General features: G+C 36.6%; 5 protein-coding genes across 5 annotated transcripts; 4 read left to right on the forward strand and 1 right to left on the reverse strand.

The window, feature by feature from the left end:
• Positions 1–651: 651 nt before the first annotated feature.
• Positions 652–3409, forward strand: LOC120771640. The gene is made up of 3 exons (XM_040099740.1): positions 652–1688; positions 1902–3062; positions 3120–3409. Exons 1-3 carry the CDS (start codon positions 681–683, stop codon positions 3369–3371), a joined length of 2421 nt encoding a protein of 806 aa, XP_039955674.1. The 5' UTR covers positions 652–680; the 3' UTR covers positions 3372–3409.
• Positions 3410–3872: 463 nt separating this feature from the next.
• LOC120771748 (gastrulation defective protein 1 homolog) lies at positions 3873–5968 on the forward strand. Its single transcript, XM_040099919.1, has 2 exons — positions 3873–4130; positions 4189–5968. Exons 1-2 carry the CDS (start codon positions 3873–3875, stop codon positions 5881–5883), a joined length of 1953 nt encoding a protein of 650 aa, XP_039955853.1. The 3' UTR covers positions 5884–5968.
• On the reverse strand, positions 5960–6725 carry LOC120771749 (NTF2-related export protein). Its single transcript, XM_040099920.1, has 3 exons — positions 6586–6725; positions 6435–6521; positions 5960–6371 (listed from the first exon to the last, which is right to left on the reverse strand). The coding sequence occupies exons 1-3, from the start codon at positions 6592–6594 to the stop codon at positions 6048–6050; spliced, it is 420 nt and encodes a 139-aa protein (XP_039955854.1). The 5' UTR covers positions 6595–6725; the 3' UTR covers positions 5960–6047.
• Positions 6726–7200: 475 nt separating this feature from the next.
• LOC120771639 (FACT complex subunit Ssrp1) lies at positions 7201–10104 on the forward strand. Its single transcript, XM_040099739.1, has 5 exons — positions 7201–7397; positions 7484–8430; positions 8494–9112; positions 9231–9677; positions 9735–10104. Exons 1-5 carry the CDS (start codon positions 7344–7346, stop codon positions 9870–9872), a joined length of 2205 nt encoding a protein of 734 aa, XP_039955673.1. The 5' UTR covers positions 7201–7343; the 3' UTR covers positions 9873–10104.
• A 281-nt stretch (positions 10105–10385) lies between these two features.
• Positions 10386–13588, forward strand: LOC120770726. The gene is made up of 4 exons (XM_040098305.1): positions 10386–10475; positions 10563–10724; positions 13156–13320; positions 13397–13588. The coding sequence occupies exons 1-4, from the start codon at positions 10386–10388 to the stop codon at positions 13586–13588; spliced, it is 609 nt and encodes a 202-aa protein (XP_039954239.1).
• Positions 13589–19218: the final 5630 nt, after the last annotated feature.

Raw genomic sequence — 19218 nt, forward strand, 5'->3', positions numbered from 1 at the left:
AACTTTACTAAGAGATAATTTCCTCAAAGTCTAAATAAAATTAAATTCACTTTTTCACTTCGGTCTTAACAGCTTAGAACCGTTACGCGTAAAGTGCTGCCACGCACAAATATCAGGAAATGTGAACAATTGGCAATAATTCACAATAACGTGTTCAAAAGATTATTGACGTTGCAATTTAAAAATTGAGGAAAAGCTAAATTTTAATACTAAAACACTTAATGAAATGTTAGTTTACCACTCTACAGTACAAGTACTATGCTTAGAAATGTATGGCAAATATTTTTGATAGAAATAGATAAAGTAAAACAAATTTTGTGATGAAAATATTATTATGTTAAAAAACGCTCTGTGCTTAACCCTTATGTGTGCATTTCGAAAAAGTTTATTGACAACATCAATAATTTTACTCGAAATATTATTTTTTTTTTTTTGGATAAAGGAAAAATTTGTATTGTCAATCATAATTTTGAATAGATTTTTAGTTCTTTCAGAATTTTTATCATTGTCGGAAATAACGTTTCCCTAAATTTGTGTGCTCTGCTAGAATTTCTAATTTTCGCAATTTATCAAATTTATGTACATAAACTCAGTATTTCTTGATTATTGTATTGTAAATTGATTTTTCATTGTTAAAGAAATTATTTTGTAAAAATAAATTAAATTAAATTGTGTGCAATATGTTCTCTGGTGCAAAACGTGCTACCAGATTGGAAGCGCATACGACAAGACGCAATCAGCGAATTATCGAGGACTTTGTCAAGAATGAAGATGTGCCACATTGGTATCGCGGTTTGTCTTCCTTTCAAATTGAGGCCGCACACCAATTGCATTATGCTATACGCGATGACCTTGAACAGGGTACAACACATCGCGTATGGAACTTATTAAATCATATTGGCTTACGACCGAGCATCAGTGGTACTAACATACGTTTCCTCATGTTCATGAGCGGCGGCAATGATTTGGCATTTTTATGGTTCATTAAAGAATTATTTTACAAAACCGATGGACCAGATTACAATCTAAATGAACAATTAATTCTATCAAGCATTGCTAATCTGGACACATTATTCACGCTACGCGGCCTAGATAGCATACTGCCGCCTGAACAGCCGACAAAAGAAGAAATTCGACGCATTGCGAAGAAGAAAATCGCCAAACAGAAATTAAAATTCCAAAACGAGACTGGAACCGAAAACGAAAAAACGACCATCAATAGCATGCGAGTTAAGTATAAGTTGCCATACTTTGATGAATTGGTGCGGCCGCGACTTTATGAGCATCCGCTAACCTCATTTCCGCCTACCTATCGCACCAAATTAATGTTTGAAGATGTACTTCGGGACTCGCATTACGTCATACCGAATGAGAGCAATCGCTGGTTTGCCGATTATCAATTGCACCCCGGCAAGAAGACGGGTGTGGAAATGCTAACCGACAAAATGCAGCAAATATTCAAAACCAAATTACCAAGGCAATCGGTTATGATAAAAAACGTATTTAAAAAACAGTTGCTTAATATTTTAAATCCAGAAGTATATTTGCACGAGGATATGCAGAAAAAGAACTTATGCTTACATCATCAAACATTGGAGGAAATGGAGAGAAATCTCGAAAATGAATTACGTTGGCGAGCACAAGAAAAATGCTTGAAATATTTCGATACGGAAACACCCAAGCGGGAGGTGAGTATATACACGCACTCAGTGATATTGGAAATTTGGTTAGTTCAAATCACGGATATTATTTTCTCTTCAAGTTTAAGGCCCAATTGAGGGGAATATATTGTGATTTTTGTATTAGAATGATAATGTTACAAAAATCACTCGAAAATTATATTTTTTTTATCAAAACTATAATTATTTTATTAATTCTTTTTCGTATTTTTTTTTATTCAGGAGCGTATTGAACGTATCCGTAGACAGATTGAAGAGGACGTTAATGAGCTTATGACGCAATTCAAGCGATTAGCTAGTCGCACTCGTAGTCACATGCAGATTATTTCGCAAGATGAGATTCGAGTTTGTGACTCAAAGGAATTTAACACCGCGGAACGTTTGTGCGGTGGCGCACAAAGCAAATGGACTGATTTGACATGCCACAGTGAAACTTGCCTAACACAGCGAGATTTCGGTTGCGTACACGAGCATAAAGCAACTTCTACGAAGAGTAACGACAGTCTGCCGAGCTCTTCAGAAACGGGTACGAACTGGATGGAAGAAAAGATTGGCGACTGTTTGACTGTAACTGCGGAGGCCAAAGCGAAATGCTGTAGGGAATGCAAAACAAAGCCATCAAAGTTTAAGCGCAAACGTACAAACCCATATGCGACGAAGAAACAAAGTGTGCGCGATATTTTACATAAGATGCCTTGCGATTGTGGTTACAAATATGTGAAAAACTACGATTATGGGCATTCCGAGCAGGCAAAACATGAAACGGAATCGTATTTCAAAGCACCTGATGAAAATCAACCGTACATGTTCGACTATCCCAAAGTGTTCGCACACAAGGAACGTGAAAGTACGCGTCTAAATGTGCAGAAAGAATTCTTAAAAATTATAAACAGCGATTTAAATTTAGATAAGAATGATCCGAATGCGCCAAAAAATCTAGATGAAGCTGTGAAAGCTTACGCAAAGAAAGCATTCAAAGAAGGCGTGGCTGCTAAAAATATTCAAATGGCTGCAGAGGAAGAGCTAGAGAAAAATCGACGCAGATATCCTTTTTTGGATGTGGAAATGGATTACTATGATCCGGAAGATAGGAAATTAATGCAGAGTATGCTGAAAAATGCGCTCGATTACTTGGCTAAAAATCCAAAGTATGTCTTAGCCTCAATGCCTGACGCACATAAGCTGCCATCCTTACTTTCGTGGATGGAGACACGCTACGGTAAAACGTATACGCGGGAGCAGCTGGTCAAAATGCATATTAAAACACGTCCAACATTCCGCGCTTTGAAACAGATGACCGCAGACGTGCTGATGCCCTCAGCCCGAAGTTTGGGCAATGCCATTTATGTCAATTACAATTGCAGAGATTACCTCATGAAAAAGGTTAGTTAGAGGTAATATGAGTGCTCAAATCTTTGTATTAAAGCAATTTTCTTTTAGACCGAAATTTTGCGCAATGAATATTACAGAAGATTGAACGCATCTATAATGGATCAATCACGTACCTTTTACTTGGCAATTAAGCCTCATATATGCAATCATCCCAGGGACACTTTCTTCGCCTATATGCCGTCGCGTGAAGCGGACATACAACACTTTCGTATTTGGCGTAATCACGAGCATATGCCCGCGAAGGATGAGTTCTTCAAACGGAAATGTCGTGCTATGAAGTTGGCCAACCGATTCTACTGAACCTCAATAACGGCGTTCCGGGTTTTTGTTTAGGTTGTAATGTTATAAGCGTAAAATATGTTTAGACTACATTTCTGTATTTACAATATTTAGAAGAAAATTGTTTAATGCAGAAGGGTGTAGAAATTTTGTTATCAAATTGGTGTATTTTTGTAAGCAAAATTGTCTGCAAATATTTCATATTAACCACTTAAACTTCTAAATTCATACAATGTAAAATACACAAAATGTTAGCACAATAAAAAATTGTGTCAAAAGAAATTTTGTAGTTTTTTTTTAATAGTTTGGTTTTTTAATAATCACACTAGGGTTAAGTCTCACACAAGAAATGTGAACCATTTACAATCAAACCGGTGTATTAAACAGCTGTTTCCATTTCTTTCATTTATTTATTGTCTCTTCGTCAAAAGCTACCAACAAAAGTTTGGAAATAATTCATTTGAACAGTCATAATAAAAATAATCAATAACAAATGTTAAAAACAACTTAAAAGTGCATAAAATGAATCGTAATAAAATTTCCTTTGGGAAAATCAATCTTAACCCAAATAAACCAGCTGTGGTAACGGAGAAGCCTGCAGAAAGCCAGCATGACGCTTCATCTTCAGCGGCCAGTATCGGTGGTTTCAAGAAAATGGGTAAGCAACAGCTCATACGGCAAGTTGAAGAGGTGACTGAAGATATGGAAAGTCAGCATCTTAAAGAAATAATGGGTATAAGCGGTTTTGGGCGTAAAACAGCAAAAGTCTTCGATATCAATGTAAGTAAAAGTGTATTTGCATGTATGTGGAAATAAAATAAAGTTCAAAATTTATTAGGAGCAAATAGCAAAAGCGCGTGAAGTTGCACCACCAAAACCGCGTACCGAAAGCGAAGAACCTAAACCAATTGGCAATGACGATTCAGATGATGAGCCTGCGTTTGGACCTTTACCACCTGAAGCGCTCAGCACAGGAACAGACGGCGATAAACAAACTGTGTTGAAACCTAAAAGGACAGATGCTGATAGTGATGATGATGATGACGACGATGATGAGGAGGATGATGACGATAATCTTGAACGTAAAATACCGAATACTCATGAGGTGCAAATGCAGCATGGTTCGCGCGCCGTACTAGCCCTTGCAGGCGATCCTGCAGGTGCACGTCTAGTGTCCGGCTCCATCGACTACGATATGTGTTTTTGGGACTTTGCCGGTATGGATGCTGGTATGCGTAGTTTTCGTACCATACAACCATGTGAGAATTATCCCATAAGAGCACTACATTATTCCGTTACCGGTGATATGATACTGGTAGTGTCGGGTAACTCACAAGCGAAAATTCTTGATCGTGATGGTTTCGAAAAAATGGAATGTGTTAAGGGTGATCAATATATAAGCGACATGGCACGTACAAAGGGTCACACTGCACAACTCACCTCTGGCTGTTGGCATCCGTATACACGTGAAGAATTTCTTACTGCAGCGCTTGATGGCACTCTACGCATTTGGCATGGTTTAAAGTCCAAGGAGCAAAAGACGGTAATTAAGACACGAGCGCTGGGTGGTTTGCGTACCAATGCTTCCGCGTGCACTTTCAATCGTGATGCCACCCTAATCGCCGCTGCTTGTGTAGATGGTTCGGTGCAAATGTGGGACACACGTAAAATGTTTGTTAATACGACACATTGTTTGCGTGGCGCACATCAGAAGGGTTCGGAAATTACTTCAGTACAATTTTCGTACTTGGGTACACAGTTGGCCACACGTTCCAATGATGAAACTATGAAGTTGTGGGATTTGCGTAAGTTTAAAGAACCGCTGCATACGTGGACTGGACTCTTCTCGCGTTATGACACCACGGACTGTTGCTTTAGTCCGGATGACAAAATGCTGGTGACGGGTGAATCTTTACCAAAGGGTTCGAAAGAGGCGCAATTGCATTTTTATAACACTCAGACATTTGAAGAAGTGAAGCGTATCGCGGTTACCGATTCGCACGTCATTAAGGCAATGTGGCATCCAAAGCTGAATCAGATTTTTGTCGGTTGTGGCAATGGTGTCATCAAATGCTATTATGATGAGCTACTCAGCTCGCGTGGCGCCAAATTGTGCGTTGTCAAGACACATCGCAAGAAGAAACATACAGAAATGATCGGTGTATCGCAGATAATTACACCACATGCGTTACCCATGTTTAGACAGGAAAAATCCAAGTCATCACGCAAGAAAATGGAGAAAGAGCGTTTGGATCCTGTTAAATCACATCGTCCTGACTTGCCAATCACCAGCGGCCAAGGTGGTCGTGTGGCAAGTTCAGGTGGCACGCTCTCATCATATGTCATTAGAAATTTGGGTCTCAGCAAACGCGTTGACGATGATCAAGATCCACGTGAAGCAATTTTGAAATATGCAAAAGAAGCGGAGGAGAATCCATACTGGATAGCGCCGGCGTACAAAAAGACACAGCCGAAGCCGATATTCACAGAATCGTCTGGTGAGCCCGATGCAAAGAAACCAAAAGAGGAGTAATTAAGTTAGAAGATAACGTGATAGGGTTTAGATTTGTGTCATAGTATGTAATTGAAAATTAATAAACAAGCGTCAGTGACCAACATTTCGTGTTGTAATTTTTAATGTTTTGTTGTATAAAATATGCTGTTTGTATTATCTAACCATCGATCGTATTACTTATGCTAATTTTCTATACGTGCTAGCCCATCCTGCAGTCTATAGCAATCACTGGCAATTTTCCATTTATCTTCCTGTGCGGTGATGATAAACGTCTGCTGGAATGGTCGCACCACTTCTTCAGCGTAGCGCACAGTGCCACCGGCTTGTATCATATAAGTTAACTGACCGCCAACGGCCTCATCAATAATCGGTTGTGCATCCAAATTTGTTATTGTATGTTCCGAAGTAGGTAAATCAATTAGATATTTTTGTATGTTATCTTTGCCACTAGATCCATTACCATTCCAAACAAGTAAACCATTATCAAGATACATGCGACCCATTTGCTAGAAATTTAAGAGACCTCTATATATTACTTGGGTAAAAAATAGGAATAGGTACATGCTTACATGGCGTCGCTTATCAAAGGATGTGTAGTATAGTTTCGTGAAGTCCTCGGCTGTACGGCAGCATGATTCCACCTTGCTACGCAGCTCCTATAGAATAATAGTATTTGATTAATCCAGTTTAATATAGCCTCTATATAAAAAAAATACTTACACTGTCCATTTCGGTTTGTTTACACTTTCATTAACAATACTTTAGCTAATTTTAATTAATTTTCGTATATATTGCAAATTAATGTGAAATATGGTTTGCAAAACACATTTGTTGTTCTTGTTGACGTTTATTTGGCCGGTTTTATGGCGTTGCCTGCTTATAAAAAATTAAATCACTTTTCCTTTTGTTAAATTTATAAAACTGTTGATATACAAGACACGATTACGATTCTTGCGGCGCCGCGATTTGATGGTACTGATAGATAGAGGAGGTCCTCAGGATTAAAAAATATGTACGCATATACCGTCCTCAGACGCATAGTTTTCGAGATATTTCACTTCAAAGTTCCACAATTTTACATGCAATTCACTCTTCATGTCATGACAAATACCGCCGCAAGAATCTATCTATTTTTATCGATTGTATATATACAAAACGCACAATGTTTTATGTATAAATTTTTCGTACAATCTTAAGTGCTGTTAATAAAAATAATTGTTTAGTGACCGAAATTTATTATTTGAAATTTACGCACATTCATTCTTTTTCATTTAAAAACATTTGTTCTGTCTATTGTGAATTAAATAATTTGCTTCTTCTTTTCTCTGTCAGAAGGCGCACAATTTTTCGCGAAACGGCGTTTATTTCATTTTGAGTCAACATTCCCGCAGTTTAGTTTGTATTTTCGTTATTTTATAAAGATATTCTCCAAGTGGTTGTTAAAATAATAAGTGTAGCAGCTTTATACATTTCATACGATGGCGGATACACTCGAATACAGCGATATAACATCAGAAGTTCGCGGGGTGATGGTAAGTAGCCTCACATACCGGTCATTATTCTTATACACAACACATTTTACGAATAATAAAAATTTACACCTGCATGCATTTTACAGACACCCGGGCGCTTGAAGCTCACTGACCAACACATAATATTCAAAAACAGTAAAACCGGCAAGGTGGAGCAAATTGCTGCAGACGACATAGAATTGATTAATTCGCAAAAATTTGTCGGCAATTGGGGTTTACGCATATTCACCAAAAATGGTGGGCTACACCGCTTTTCCGGATTTCGGGATTCGGAAAATGAAAAATTGGGCAAATTCTTGAAAAAAGCTTACAAGCAAGATATGGTTGAGAAGGAGATGTGTGTTAAAGGTTGGAATTGGGGTACAGCACGTTTTCTCGGTTCAGCGCTTAGCTTTGACAAGGATAGTAAGACCATATTTGAAATACCATTACAGCATGTGTCTCAGTGCATGACTGGCAAAAACGAGGTGACATTGGAATTTCATCAGAGCGATGATGCACCAGTCGGTTTGTTGGAAATGCGTTTTCACATACCTGCTGTTGAATCGGCAGAAGAAGATCCCGTGGAAAGTTTCCAGAATAATGTTATGAGCAAAGCTTCGGTTATATCAGCATCAGGCGATGCTATTGCCATTTTCCGCGAAATACATTGTCTTACACCGCGTGGTCGCTACGATATTAAAATTTTCTCAACCTTCTTCCAATTGCACGGTAAAACTTTTGATTACAAAATACCAATGGACTCGGTGTTGCGTCTCTTTTTATTGCCACACAAAGATAATAGGCAAATGTTCCTCGTACTATCGCTAGATCCGCCAATTAAGCAAGGTCAGACGCGTTATCATTTCCTTGTACTGCTCTTCGGTCCTGAAGAGGAAACATCTATAGAACTACCATTTACTGAAGAGGAGCTAAAGGAGAAGTATGAAGGAAAAATTGAAAAAGAACTTTCTGGTCCATTGTACGAAGTAATGGGTAAAGTCATGAAAGTTTTAATTGGACGCAAAATTACCGGACCCGGCAACTTCATTGGGTAAGTGCAGTTATTTATATGTTTTCTTATTTATGCATTAATTTATTTTCGGTTATTCGACAGTCACTCCGGGACTGCGGCTATTGGTTGTTCCTTCAAAGCAGCTGCCGGCTATCTCTACCCACTAGAACGTGGCTTCATCTACATACACAAGCCCCCAGTGCACATACGTTTCGAGGAAATCGCTTCGGTGAACTTTGCACGTAGTGGCGGTTCCACGCGAAGTTTTGATTTTGAGATTACATTGAAAAATGGCACTGTGCACATATTTAGTTCCATCGAAAAGGAAGAATATGCAAAACTCTTCGATTACATACAACAAAAGAAATTGCGCGTCAGCAATATTGGCAAAGACAAGGGTGGCTACAATGATGTCGACTTTGGTGATTCGGATAATGAGAATGAACCGGATGCCTATTTGGCGCGTGTTAAGGCGGAAGCGCGCGAGAAAGAATCTGACGATGAAGAAGGCTCGGAAGAGGAGTCTACCGATGAAGATTTCAAACCAAACGAGGCTGAATCCGATGTGGCCGAGGAGTATGACAGCAATGTGCAGAGTGATAGCGAAGATTCCGACGCGAGTGGAGGGGGCGGTGGTGGTGCTGGCACTGACTCGGGCGCGGAAAAGAAGAGTAAACCAAAGAAGGAGAAGAAAGAGAAGAAGGAACGCAAAGAGCGCTTGGTAAGTTTATCTTATGAGAAAATATACAAATTTTCTTTAAATTATTGAAAGCTTACTTTTTATATTAAATTTTTGACATTTTCAACAATTTTTTTTTTTAATTTTTATTTTTGTTTAGAAAAAGCCGACCAAGTCCAAGAAAGATGCGAACAAACCCAAACGTGCGACTACAGCTTTCATGCTTTGGCTCAACGAGACTCGCGAACAAATTAGAAAAGAGAATCCTGGCCTCAAGATTACCGAAGTTGCAAAGAAGGGTGGCGAAATGTGGAAAGAACTGAAGGATAAATCTAAATGGGAAGATTTGGCAGCTAAGGATAAACAGCGTTATCAAGACGAAATGAAAGACTACAAGCCAGCTGCAAGCGAGGAGAGCGGCAGTAAATCGACAGCAGCAGCAAAGAAGCGCAAGAAGGAGTCACCAACAAAGAAGTCCCCAGTCAGCGCTGGCGTTTTCAAGAGTAAAGAATACATCTCCGATGATGAATCTTCATCAGGTGGGGAGAATAAGAAGGATACATCGGGCGCTGCTGATTCAGAGCCAGAGAAGAAGAAGAGCAAATCTGTAAGCTGTGTAGTTGCTTTACTTGTACATTTAATTATTTGATTTTTTTCACTTCAGGCAAGTAAATCCGCTAAAGATAAGAAGAAGAAAGCGGATGAGAGCGAAGAGGAAAGTGAAGGTTCTGCAAGTGGCGCTAGTGATGAGGAGGAAGATGACGAGGACGAAGCTACCGATGATGGCGAAGGCAGTGATTAGACGTTGTGTAAACAACGAAATATATATATACATATTTACGTTGCTCTTTTTGTACTTCGCCGTGTTTGTAGTTGTAAGCGTTTAGTTTCGTAATACTTCACACACCCCCCACAACTAAATTTGTATGTTTATAATGTTAGGCCATTTAGTTGTTACCACGATGTATCGTTTTAACAAGCAGTAGATTGCTGCATGATATCAGAAAGCAGATTAAAGTTAACAAAACGAAGAAGACAAGCGTTTTTCCTTTTTTTGCCAAATTGTATAGCAATTAACGGTAGTTTAAGTATTTAAATGTATACCAGACGTGCGGAAATCCACAGTCAAATATACATACATATATTTAACCAGTGATCGTATCTTGTGCCATTATTCAATATCGTTTAACGGTAATTATACAATAATAATTGCGTAGTGTATTTATGGCACATATATATACATACACTGTTGTTCCTGTCCACTCCACGCAACTCGATTTTGGCGTAATTTATACCGGAAGTTCTAGCCGTGAAGATGTCTGCTCGTGCTTACAACACTGGGCAGCGCCTGTACAATATAGCTGTTGTTATAGCGACGTTGTACTTTTTGCAGCTCTTTGGCGATGTAAGAAAGGTTTTATCTATGTGTATCGTTTTGTGTGTGCTAAGAATGTTTATTTTTTACTAAAAGCCGAAATGGAAATGATTTCAGTGTCTTTGCATTGAGAAATTCACGAATGTGCAGTGTTCGTCGTTCGATGAAAAATTCGCCACATTCGAAATGTGTCGTCTGCGTGCAGTGAAGCGTGACGTCAACGAGTTGTCGGTGGCACTGAAGTTCGTACAATCAAACGAAACGATGCGGAATGCGACGGTAAGTTGAACTAACTAAAAATTCTATATACATATATACATATGTACGTATGTATGTACATACTTATGTATATAATTAAGTGTTTTGGTAAAAAAAATTAAATAGGTACATATGTACATGGTGCGAAAGGTTATTGAAATTGGCAACTTCTTATAAAAATGTGTATATTGCCACAAACCCTGTAACATCAAACGTCGGAGGCCTTATAAAATATAAGTTTATGTACATTTACTATGTGAAGATGAAAAAATGTCCGTATGTGTGTCTGCATATGTATATGCGAACTCGTCCCTCAGTTTTTCTGATGTCAATCTGAAATTTGGCAGACATTGTTTTCTCTCCAAGAAGCTGCTCATATGTATGTCTGAACCGATATCGGACCACTATAGCTTATAGGTGCCATACAAACTGAACGGTCAGAATCAAGTGGTATGAAAAACTTTTTATTTGACGATTACGTTTTTTTTGGAAGCATGCTTTTGGAAGAAAGAATAAGAACGGCCAGCATTGCTTTTTATGCGTGAAGGCAGATGCTCGACACAGCTCGGAGCCTTTCTCCTTCTGTTGTTGTTGTCGTTGTTTTTGTTGTAGCCAAAGAAAACATTCATGAAGTACTGACAACCTTTGGGTCCGGGTCCGTTCTGGTTAATAAAACCGACTATGTATACAGACAAGACCAAGATTGCTCAACGGTGCAGTAGTGTGGAGAACAGGCTTACAGAAATCCACCTATCAGAAGGCAATGGAAAGGGTTCAGAGATTCGTTGCGGCGCGCATAACGAGATCTCTAAGAATCATTACAACGACGGATCTTGAACTAGTGCTAAACCTGCCACCTGTAGACCTCTTTCGCTGAAAGCTGCGCCGGAAAATCGGCAGGGCAACTATTGGCTGCAGGAGAATTTACATATAGAACCTTCGAGTCGGAGGGAAATTATGGTTTCGCAAGCCATTTTTCTATTTGGAAAAAAAGTTCAGGCAAACTTAGAAAAACGTTTGCCCTAAAGGTATGTCAGCTGCGCGCATTACATTAAACTGTTATAAGGACGGTGCGTAAATGGAGGACCGAGTTGGTGCGGGGCCATACTGTCCAGAGTTAGGCATAAAGCTGGCGGACTTCTGACATATGTTTCTAGCAGAGGTCTTTATTATTGAGAAAGCCTCGATCATCCACTTGGACAGCCAAGTAGCAATCCGGGCTTTAGCCTCTTTTTGAATAAAGGCCAGAACTGTCTGAGAAAGCGGGCCAGCAATGGAAACTGACGTCAGAACCATGCGACTTGATATCTAATGGGTGCCAGATCACAAAGGCATCGGAAGTAATGAGATTTGGGACGAGATTACCAAGAGTGGTGTACGGCTGTCATCCAAAAATGTGATCAACAGTCGAAAACCCATGTTGTTTTGTTTTTACGACGTTTTGGACAATAGCATGGCAAGGAAGGTTAAAACGCGATGAAACGATATATGTATGTACCTTGGTGGAAACCTGCAAAAGTCATGTGTAAACCGGTGGACCGGAAATATACAATGTAACTACTGACACTCGATAGAAGAGACTGTAGGTCTGAAAAGTGAAATACTAACTGGTCACAGTCTAATGGCGGCACATGCCTGCAGAATGGGAAGACTGCAGGAAATGTCAAGAACAAGACACCAGCAAAATAATGGATTATCTCTTGTTCACGTGGTCCGCATTGTCTAGGGTATGTGTGAAGCTCTTGGGGGCTCCACAGTATGATACACTAGAAGAGGTATGGTTAGTGACGCACAGAGTCAGTTGAAATTCATGTAAAGTGCAGGAAAGAAATTAATACTCTTCAGAGACTTCGTAACGATACTCCATCTCGTGCCACAGAGGGCCAAAACTGGTCTACGTGTGGCCTATAGCCTACCAGACTAACCTAATCTAAACATTTTCCAAAGAAACGGCACAATCTCCGAACAAATTGTTCATATTGGATCTCTTTTATATATAGCTATTTATGTATGTATGTACATAAATATGTTATTTTGCACGCCAAAATAGATTGCAATCTTAAAAAAAAAATAATAAATAAGCATAAATGAGAGTCAATAGTTATGCAATTAATATAATTATTCATTTAAAATATTATTTTATAATTTTTCTATTTTACTCTTACTTTAACTCTTTCTAACATCTAAACTAATTGAGATATATGTATGTACTATATACTACAGAGTTAATAAAACTTATACATAAACGAACAGGATTTCAAGACTAGTTGCATTTCGGACTCACGCGATAACTTCATTAAAAGTTGAGATATAAGTATTTATGCCTACAAAATATGTCGAATATTAAATTTCGAATTCATATGATTTTTTGTAATAAAAATTGTGCCGAAACCTGAAATTATTAGTATATATGTAATTTTATTTAATTTTCTTCTTTGAACTCCATTTTTAGATACGCTTGCAGCTCATGAAAAAAGCTAGCGGTTATAAGCCCTTTCTGTATGATGTTACCGTGAACTTGTGTGAATATTTGGAAAAGCGTAACCACCCATTTCTCAACATTATTTTCAATGCATTCGGCAATCACTCGACCAGCTTACAAAGGTGTCCATTGAGGGTATGTATATAAATGTTTAAAATATAACAATTATATAATAATCATAGTTAAAATATGTCATAATGTGTTTAAATAGAATGAGCTGGCCATTGAACACCTACAATTTCCTACTGGCATGCTGCAGGGATTGCCACTGCCATTGGGCGATTATGCGATTTTTGCCAGCCTCACAACCGAAAGCAAGAAACGTGTCGAAGTGAAGTTATATTTTATGCTCAACGATACTTTTAAATACAAAAATCTCCAAAGAGGTGATTCTTCAAAATAAAAATATATGAATGTGCTTTATATTTAGTTGGTTAAGCGTTGTTCCGAATAAAGTATTCGTATGATTTCATCATTTAAATGTGAGCAATTGAAATTTGCAAAGTTAGAGATGAACTTGGAAGCCAAAGAAAGAAAACAATTTCTAATATTTTGTTGTAACTTGTTGTTGTTGTGTTGACAGAAAACATTTCTGAACTAATTTTAAGGAATAGTGCCAAGAAGACCGTCTTTGGCCGGATAAAAATTCAGGTTCGTTACGGTTACATTCCGGTTACTTAGATCCGACTGCCGTGGGAACGGATGTAATTTGTTCTTATAGTCCACTTATTCGCATTTTTGACAAGGTGGTATCTCATTTTCACGACAGCTAGGTGTGAGTAAGCCATTAGACCCGAATTCGTAAACGATTAGGAGTTACCATCTCAGCAGCTTTCTATTCAAAGAGTCCAGCGATCTCTTTTGACAAGTCGAACTTCTTGTTTTCAATATTTCGGTTTTTAACTCCAAATAACGCTTCTTGAGAATGTAAGCTATATATGATTAAAAATATGGACCATAGAAGCTTACAAACAATATCTCCAGAGCTATGTAGAAAAACCTGTAATGATCAAATACAGTTCTATATATTCTTCTTCTGTCCTTTCCAAAGTTATCTCAATGGTGTAGTCGATGCAAAGACGAAAAATGGCGGAATTTTTAGATACAAAAGCAGAGCAAAAGCGGTTTTGATTTTTCTGGACTTTCACATTACTTATGCGTATAGCATTTATACTCAAAAGTACTTAGATACTCTACAATTCACCTTTCTATCCTTGCAGGAAAAGATAATTTCAAATTTACTGACGTAAAGTCAGTTTTTCAGAGGCCTAGTTTTCTTAGGTTATGTTTTCGGCCTACTTTACGGAAGCCATTTCTATGACCTTTTGATCTCAGTTAGCAGCCGGAGCTCTGTTCTTATAGCTGTAACTTCTTGAGACTGTTAACTTAATCGACCTACACTAAAGGTTTGCTTAAACTAAGAATATAGGTTGAGGACTAAAAAAAATATACCTTTAGTGGGCCGGCTATTATAGTTTGATCACGTGCAGCATTAAGTGACAGTCTAGACGTCGAAGAAACTATTTCTTATTATTTGTACATTCGGAAATCATCAGTATTTCTGGAAATAACACTGAAATTAAGAACTCACGAACTGAGGGAAATTTAAATTATTTGATAATGAAATTACCATTTATAAATGCAAAGATGACTTCGACGGAAGACGACACCACTGGTCTGAACACTTTCGACCATATAAGTAATGGTAGTTATTGCTCAATGCTCGTTTAGGTGACGCCCTGCTGTCCAACAGTAATTGGGAAGAGGAAAAGGATACTGCAACCAGCCCTCTTTAATAAATGCTCTCATGAGCCTTGGAGAATTGAAACTACGCCTTCTACTTATTTCGACCGACAAAAGACTTAAGCAGCAAACTCGACACACTCTCACTTCATGTTCGAAGTGGCACCTGTCTGAAGGGAATTTTTTCAAGCAAAAACAATAACATTAAAGATATAAAAAGGAAAAAAACTGCTAATATTAAAAGTGCAATAAACATATTAACCGCTAGTACACATTGTTATACATTTAATCAATTTGACGACAACAAAACAATTGAGTCAATGGCAACACTTTGGCAGGCGAATAATCAATAATGGAATTGGGATATGTTAAGAATCGGCTGTAAATTTATCAAAAAAAAATTAATTAATATTAATGAAGCAAGAAAGTCATAATTAAAAAATATTGGGAAATAAAGAAAAAAAGTTAAAAAAAAATATTGAAAAAATACATTTACAAAGTAAAGAAAATAAAAATAAAAAAATGTAAATAAAGTCAGACAGCTAATAATTGCAGAATGTTAAAAAAATTCTGAATTTGAAAATACGTGTTCAATGACAGCGAGTAGCAGCTCTTAAAGGGAATCTAACTGTTTTAATTTGCTTTAAGAACTCAGTGTGATAAAAAGTAATCATTGTAAAGTTTCGATAATTAAGTATCTTATATACTTAGTCTCGTATAAATAGAAAATATCTATTGGGTTTACAGTTAAATTTGCCATTTTTTACCTTTGAATGAATCATAAAACCATCAAAATTCTTTAGAGGTATGTGATTACGGAAGCAATGGGATGCTTTGGTAAAATGACCAACAGCTTTTATGCTTAAGAATATTTTCCCTCTCTGTGCGAATGTAAAATTTCAATTATTTGAAAAATTGTTTATAATTTATTTTATTCAGTTTCAGTTTCAAAACTATTTTTTTTTTGCAATTTTATTTATAAACTCTTTGGAACCAGATAGAAATAGGCTTACATGTTCAAAACTGGAAACTAATTATTATATTTTGTTTGCATTTTTCGAAGTTGCGAATTCATTAAGTAATAAAGTTTATTTCACTGTGAAAATTAAGGTCCAGACATTAAGGTTAACAGCCATCTGTCAGTAAAGTTCCGGCTAACATTATCGAAAGAAATAGTCTTGGTTAAGTTGCTAACCAGACATTGAGAAAATGGTTGTAACCTTTTTTTAATAATTTATTTTAATAAGTTTAGAAATCTTTAAAAGCAGATGGTAGAACCAGATTTTTATAATCTTCGAGAAATATAAAAATAAAAAATTGGTCCAAAAATTATATCTAAATAATGTTGGTGTGCTATTTTTGATACATTTCGAATTAGCTAAAGCGAAATAAGTATAGGGACAGTTAATTGTTTGACGCGTTAGATGCAGATCGGTTGAAAATTGATTCACCAAATGCCTGTTTGCTTGTTTATTTATATTAAATAAGGTAAGTATTTGCATAAATAAATTGAATGCCTGCCTTAAATCAATTTTTATACAGAAATGTCACCCGTTAAAAAACTCATTATTGAGGAGCAGTTCCAAATACTGTCATGATCAAAAACTGGAATGACCATATGAAGAAATTGCAATGAGAATGAAAAAAAAATAAGAATACGAAGCCCCTCGCTAATTCGGTGTCAATTGTCTCTTCCTGTCACTACTCGACGCGTCCAACAAATCCTGAAAGTAGATAACACCATTCGATATGAAAAGAGAAGTGCTAAACCTAGAATTTTGCATAGACATAAGCTGATGCGACTTCAGTTTGCAGAAAAGTGACTTTTTTGGGACTCCAATCGACCCGATTTTGGGCATAAGGTATAAGGTATTTCATATACAATCATCACTAATATGGAGCAAAGTCAGCCGGTTGGTCGAAAATCCAGGTAATGGTAATATGGGTTATAGGTTCTGTAATTTTCATTGACATAACTCAAATATTGGCTGATATATCCAGCATAAAGTCACCTGGAAGTTCAAAAATCTTTATATTAAGTATATGGAAGCTCAGGGAAGTATTGACCCGAGCCATACACGGAATTTATTGTCAGAAAGAATTCTGTGTAAATTTTTATTGTACAAGTACATATATAAGTGTATCTCACACATTGGCCGAGATTTTCGCTCAAAGGTCAACTGAATTAGGGTCCATTTAATCGGTACCTAGGATCTAAAACAGTTTTGGTTGGATTTGGGCAATTCTTGGTCATAAGGTGGAATACTTTAATGGAATTCTTACAGAAAAATTTTACTCGGTCATATTAATTAATTCTTGATTTGTGTATTGGAAATTAAAAGAATCAAAAGGAAATTTAAATTGTGTAATATGTGATGTAGGCATGGCCGTAGTCCGATTTCGCCATTTTCACACTGTGATATACATAGGAATATGAGAAAAATGCTACGTACTAAATTTAGTCGAAATTGGTCTGTTGGGTCCCAAAATATGAGATTTCAGAGTGGGCCTTGCCACGCACATTTTGCAATTTTCATACTGGATCTAATAAAGCCATCCCGATTTCATCCATTTTCTCACTGTCAGTAGGAGTTCTTATAATATTTGATCTAAGCAAACAGAGGGGGGAGATAATTTCATAGTAATTGTATACCGTTTTTATATTTTAAAATAATTTCCATTTAAAAACTTAATTTTTTTTTAAACGATAATTCTTTTATTAAAAAAACAGCTTTATTTTACTTTCAGATTATTTAGAAACTTCTTGTATGATTCTCAGAATATTTTAGACTTGTTTTATTAAAATTAAAAAAAATTAAATTTTCTTATATTTAAAAAAAAAAGTTTTTATAAAAATGTTAGGTTTTTGATCATTTTTATAATACATATGTACACACATACGTGCTTATGAATGAAATTTTTAAATGCTTCTGTGTATATTTAATTATTCTCTTATCGCGATAAAGAATTCTTAAATCAAGTTCACGAAATTGTTTCGTCATAACATTACAACAACTGCAGCTGATATATGTATGTACAAATATACAATATATTTGGTACACATACTCATCCGTATACACATACAGATGCGTATAATAAGCATATGCATATAAGTTGAAATAAAGCGAACTAATTGAAAATTTTGTCAACAGCTCTACAATTTAGCTCGCATTGGAGATTAATGCTTTCATGGAAGCAGGAATTACTTGTAATTGCTAAACAAAAACACAATAACAACACTAAGGCGCTCGTTTCCGAAGGTTCGAATAACTTTGAACTTACTAGTGGATTGTGTTAGCCAGTCGAATGGGAAGTTCGTGGCCAGATGACGAATAGGATTGTAGAAAATGAAAATTTAATATGAAATTGATATCTTTCTCAGAATTTCAGAATCACAGACCAGTCAAAGTAAATTAGTGACTGTTTTGGGGTTCAAAACTATAGAAAAATTTATTTGAATTTTTTTGATTTGACTTTAGGGCTTTGACTTTAGATTGTGAAATAACACGATTTTTAAAGTTATTGATTCTAATCATTTCTAATTTATTTAGTACATATGTATGTGGATGTGTAGAAAACCGTGTCCATTCCTACTACTATTGGAGCCAACCATCATGCACGGAAAGACCTTTAATCTAGTAGCATTCTGTAAAAGTCTTAAGTTACTAGTTTAGTATTGATGTACATACGTACATACATGTATATATAAGTATATTGATTATTTAGTGTTTCGACAAAAACTGGCGAGTGACACTATGAGAACTGGAAATGTCTTAAATGAAAAATTCGATCTTATAACTGAACAATTGAACAAAACTGAAGCCACCGCCATAAGAGAGGAGGTAATTCTTATATTTTGTTCAGTTTGTAGTTATTGTTATTGTTTTGTAGGGACAAATAGCATTGCCAAATAGTTCTAAAGAGGTGAAAAAATATCCCCACATTTTCCCTTTGAAATTTTAAGGTTATATTGGGGATTTTTGGCAGTCACCTGGTATTTTATTGGCATAAAATCAACACTTTTTGTGAGCATGGATTCCCCTGTTGAACGCTGAAGTAACTTTTCTTAACTCCAAAATGTGTATCCGTGCCGCAAAGTCCCCGGCCTGAAACATAGCAGAACTAGGATTAATTGATTAAATCCAATAGATTTTTAGCCCTAACCTTCAAAAGGCGCGTGTATAAATTTTACAGCTGTCGGATCAATACTTTCTAAATTATGTACATACATATGTATATTAATTTGAGCGAAGCAACGTTTTCTATTGCGAATTGATAACCCATTGCTTT

The sequence above is a fragment of the Bactrocera tryoni genome, chromosome 3 (genome assembly GCF_016617805.1).
Source record: "Bactrocera tryoni isolate S06 chromosome 3, CSIRO_BtryS06_freeze2, whole genome shotgun sequence".
Classification (NCBI taxonomy): domain Eukaryota; kingdom Metazoa; phylum Arthropoda; class Insecta; order Diptera; family Tephritidae; genus Bactrocera; species Bactrocera tryoni.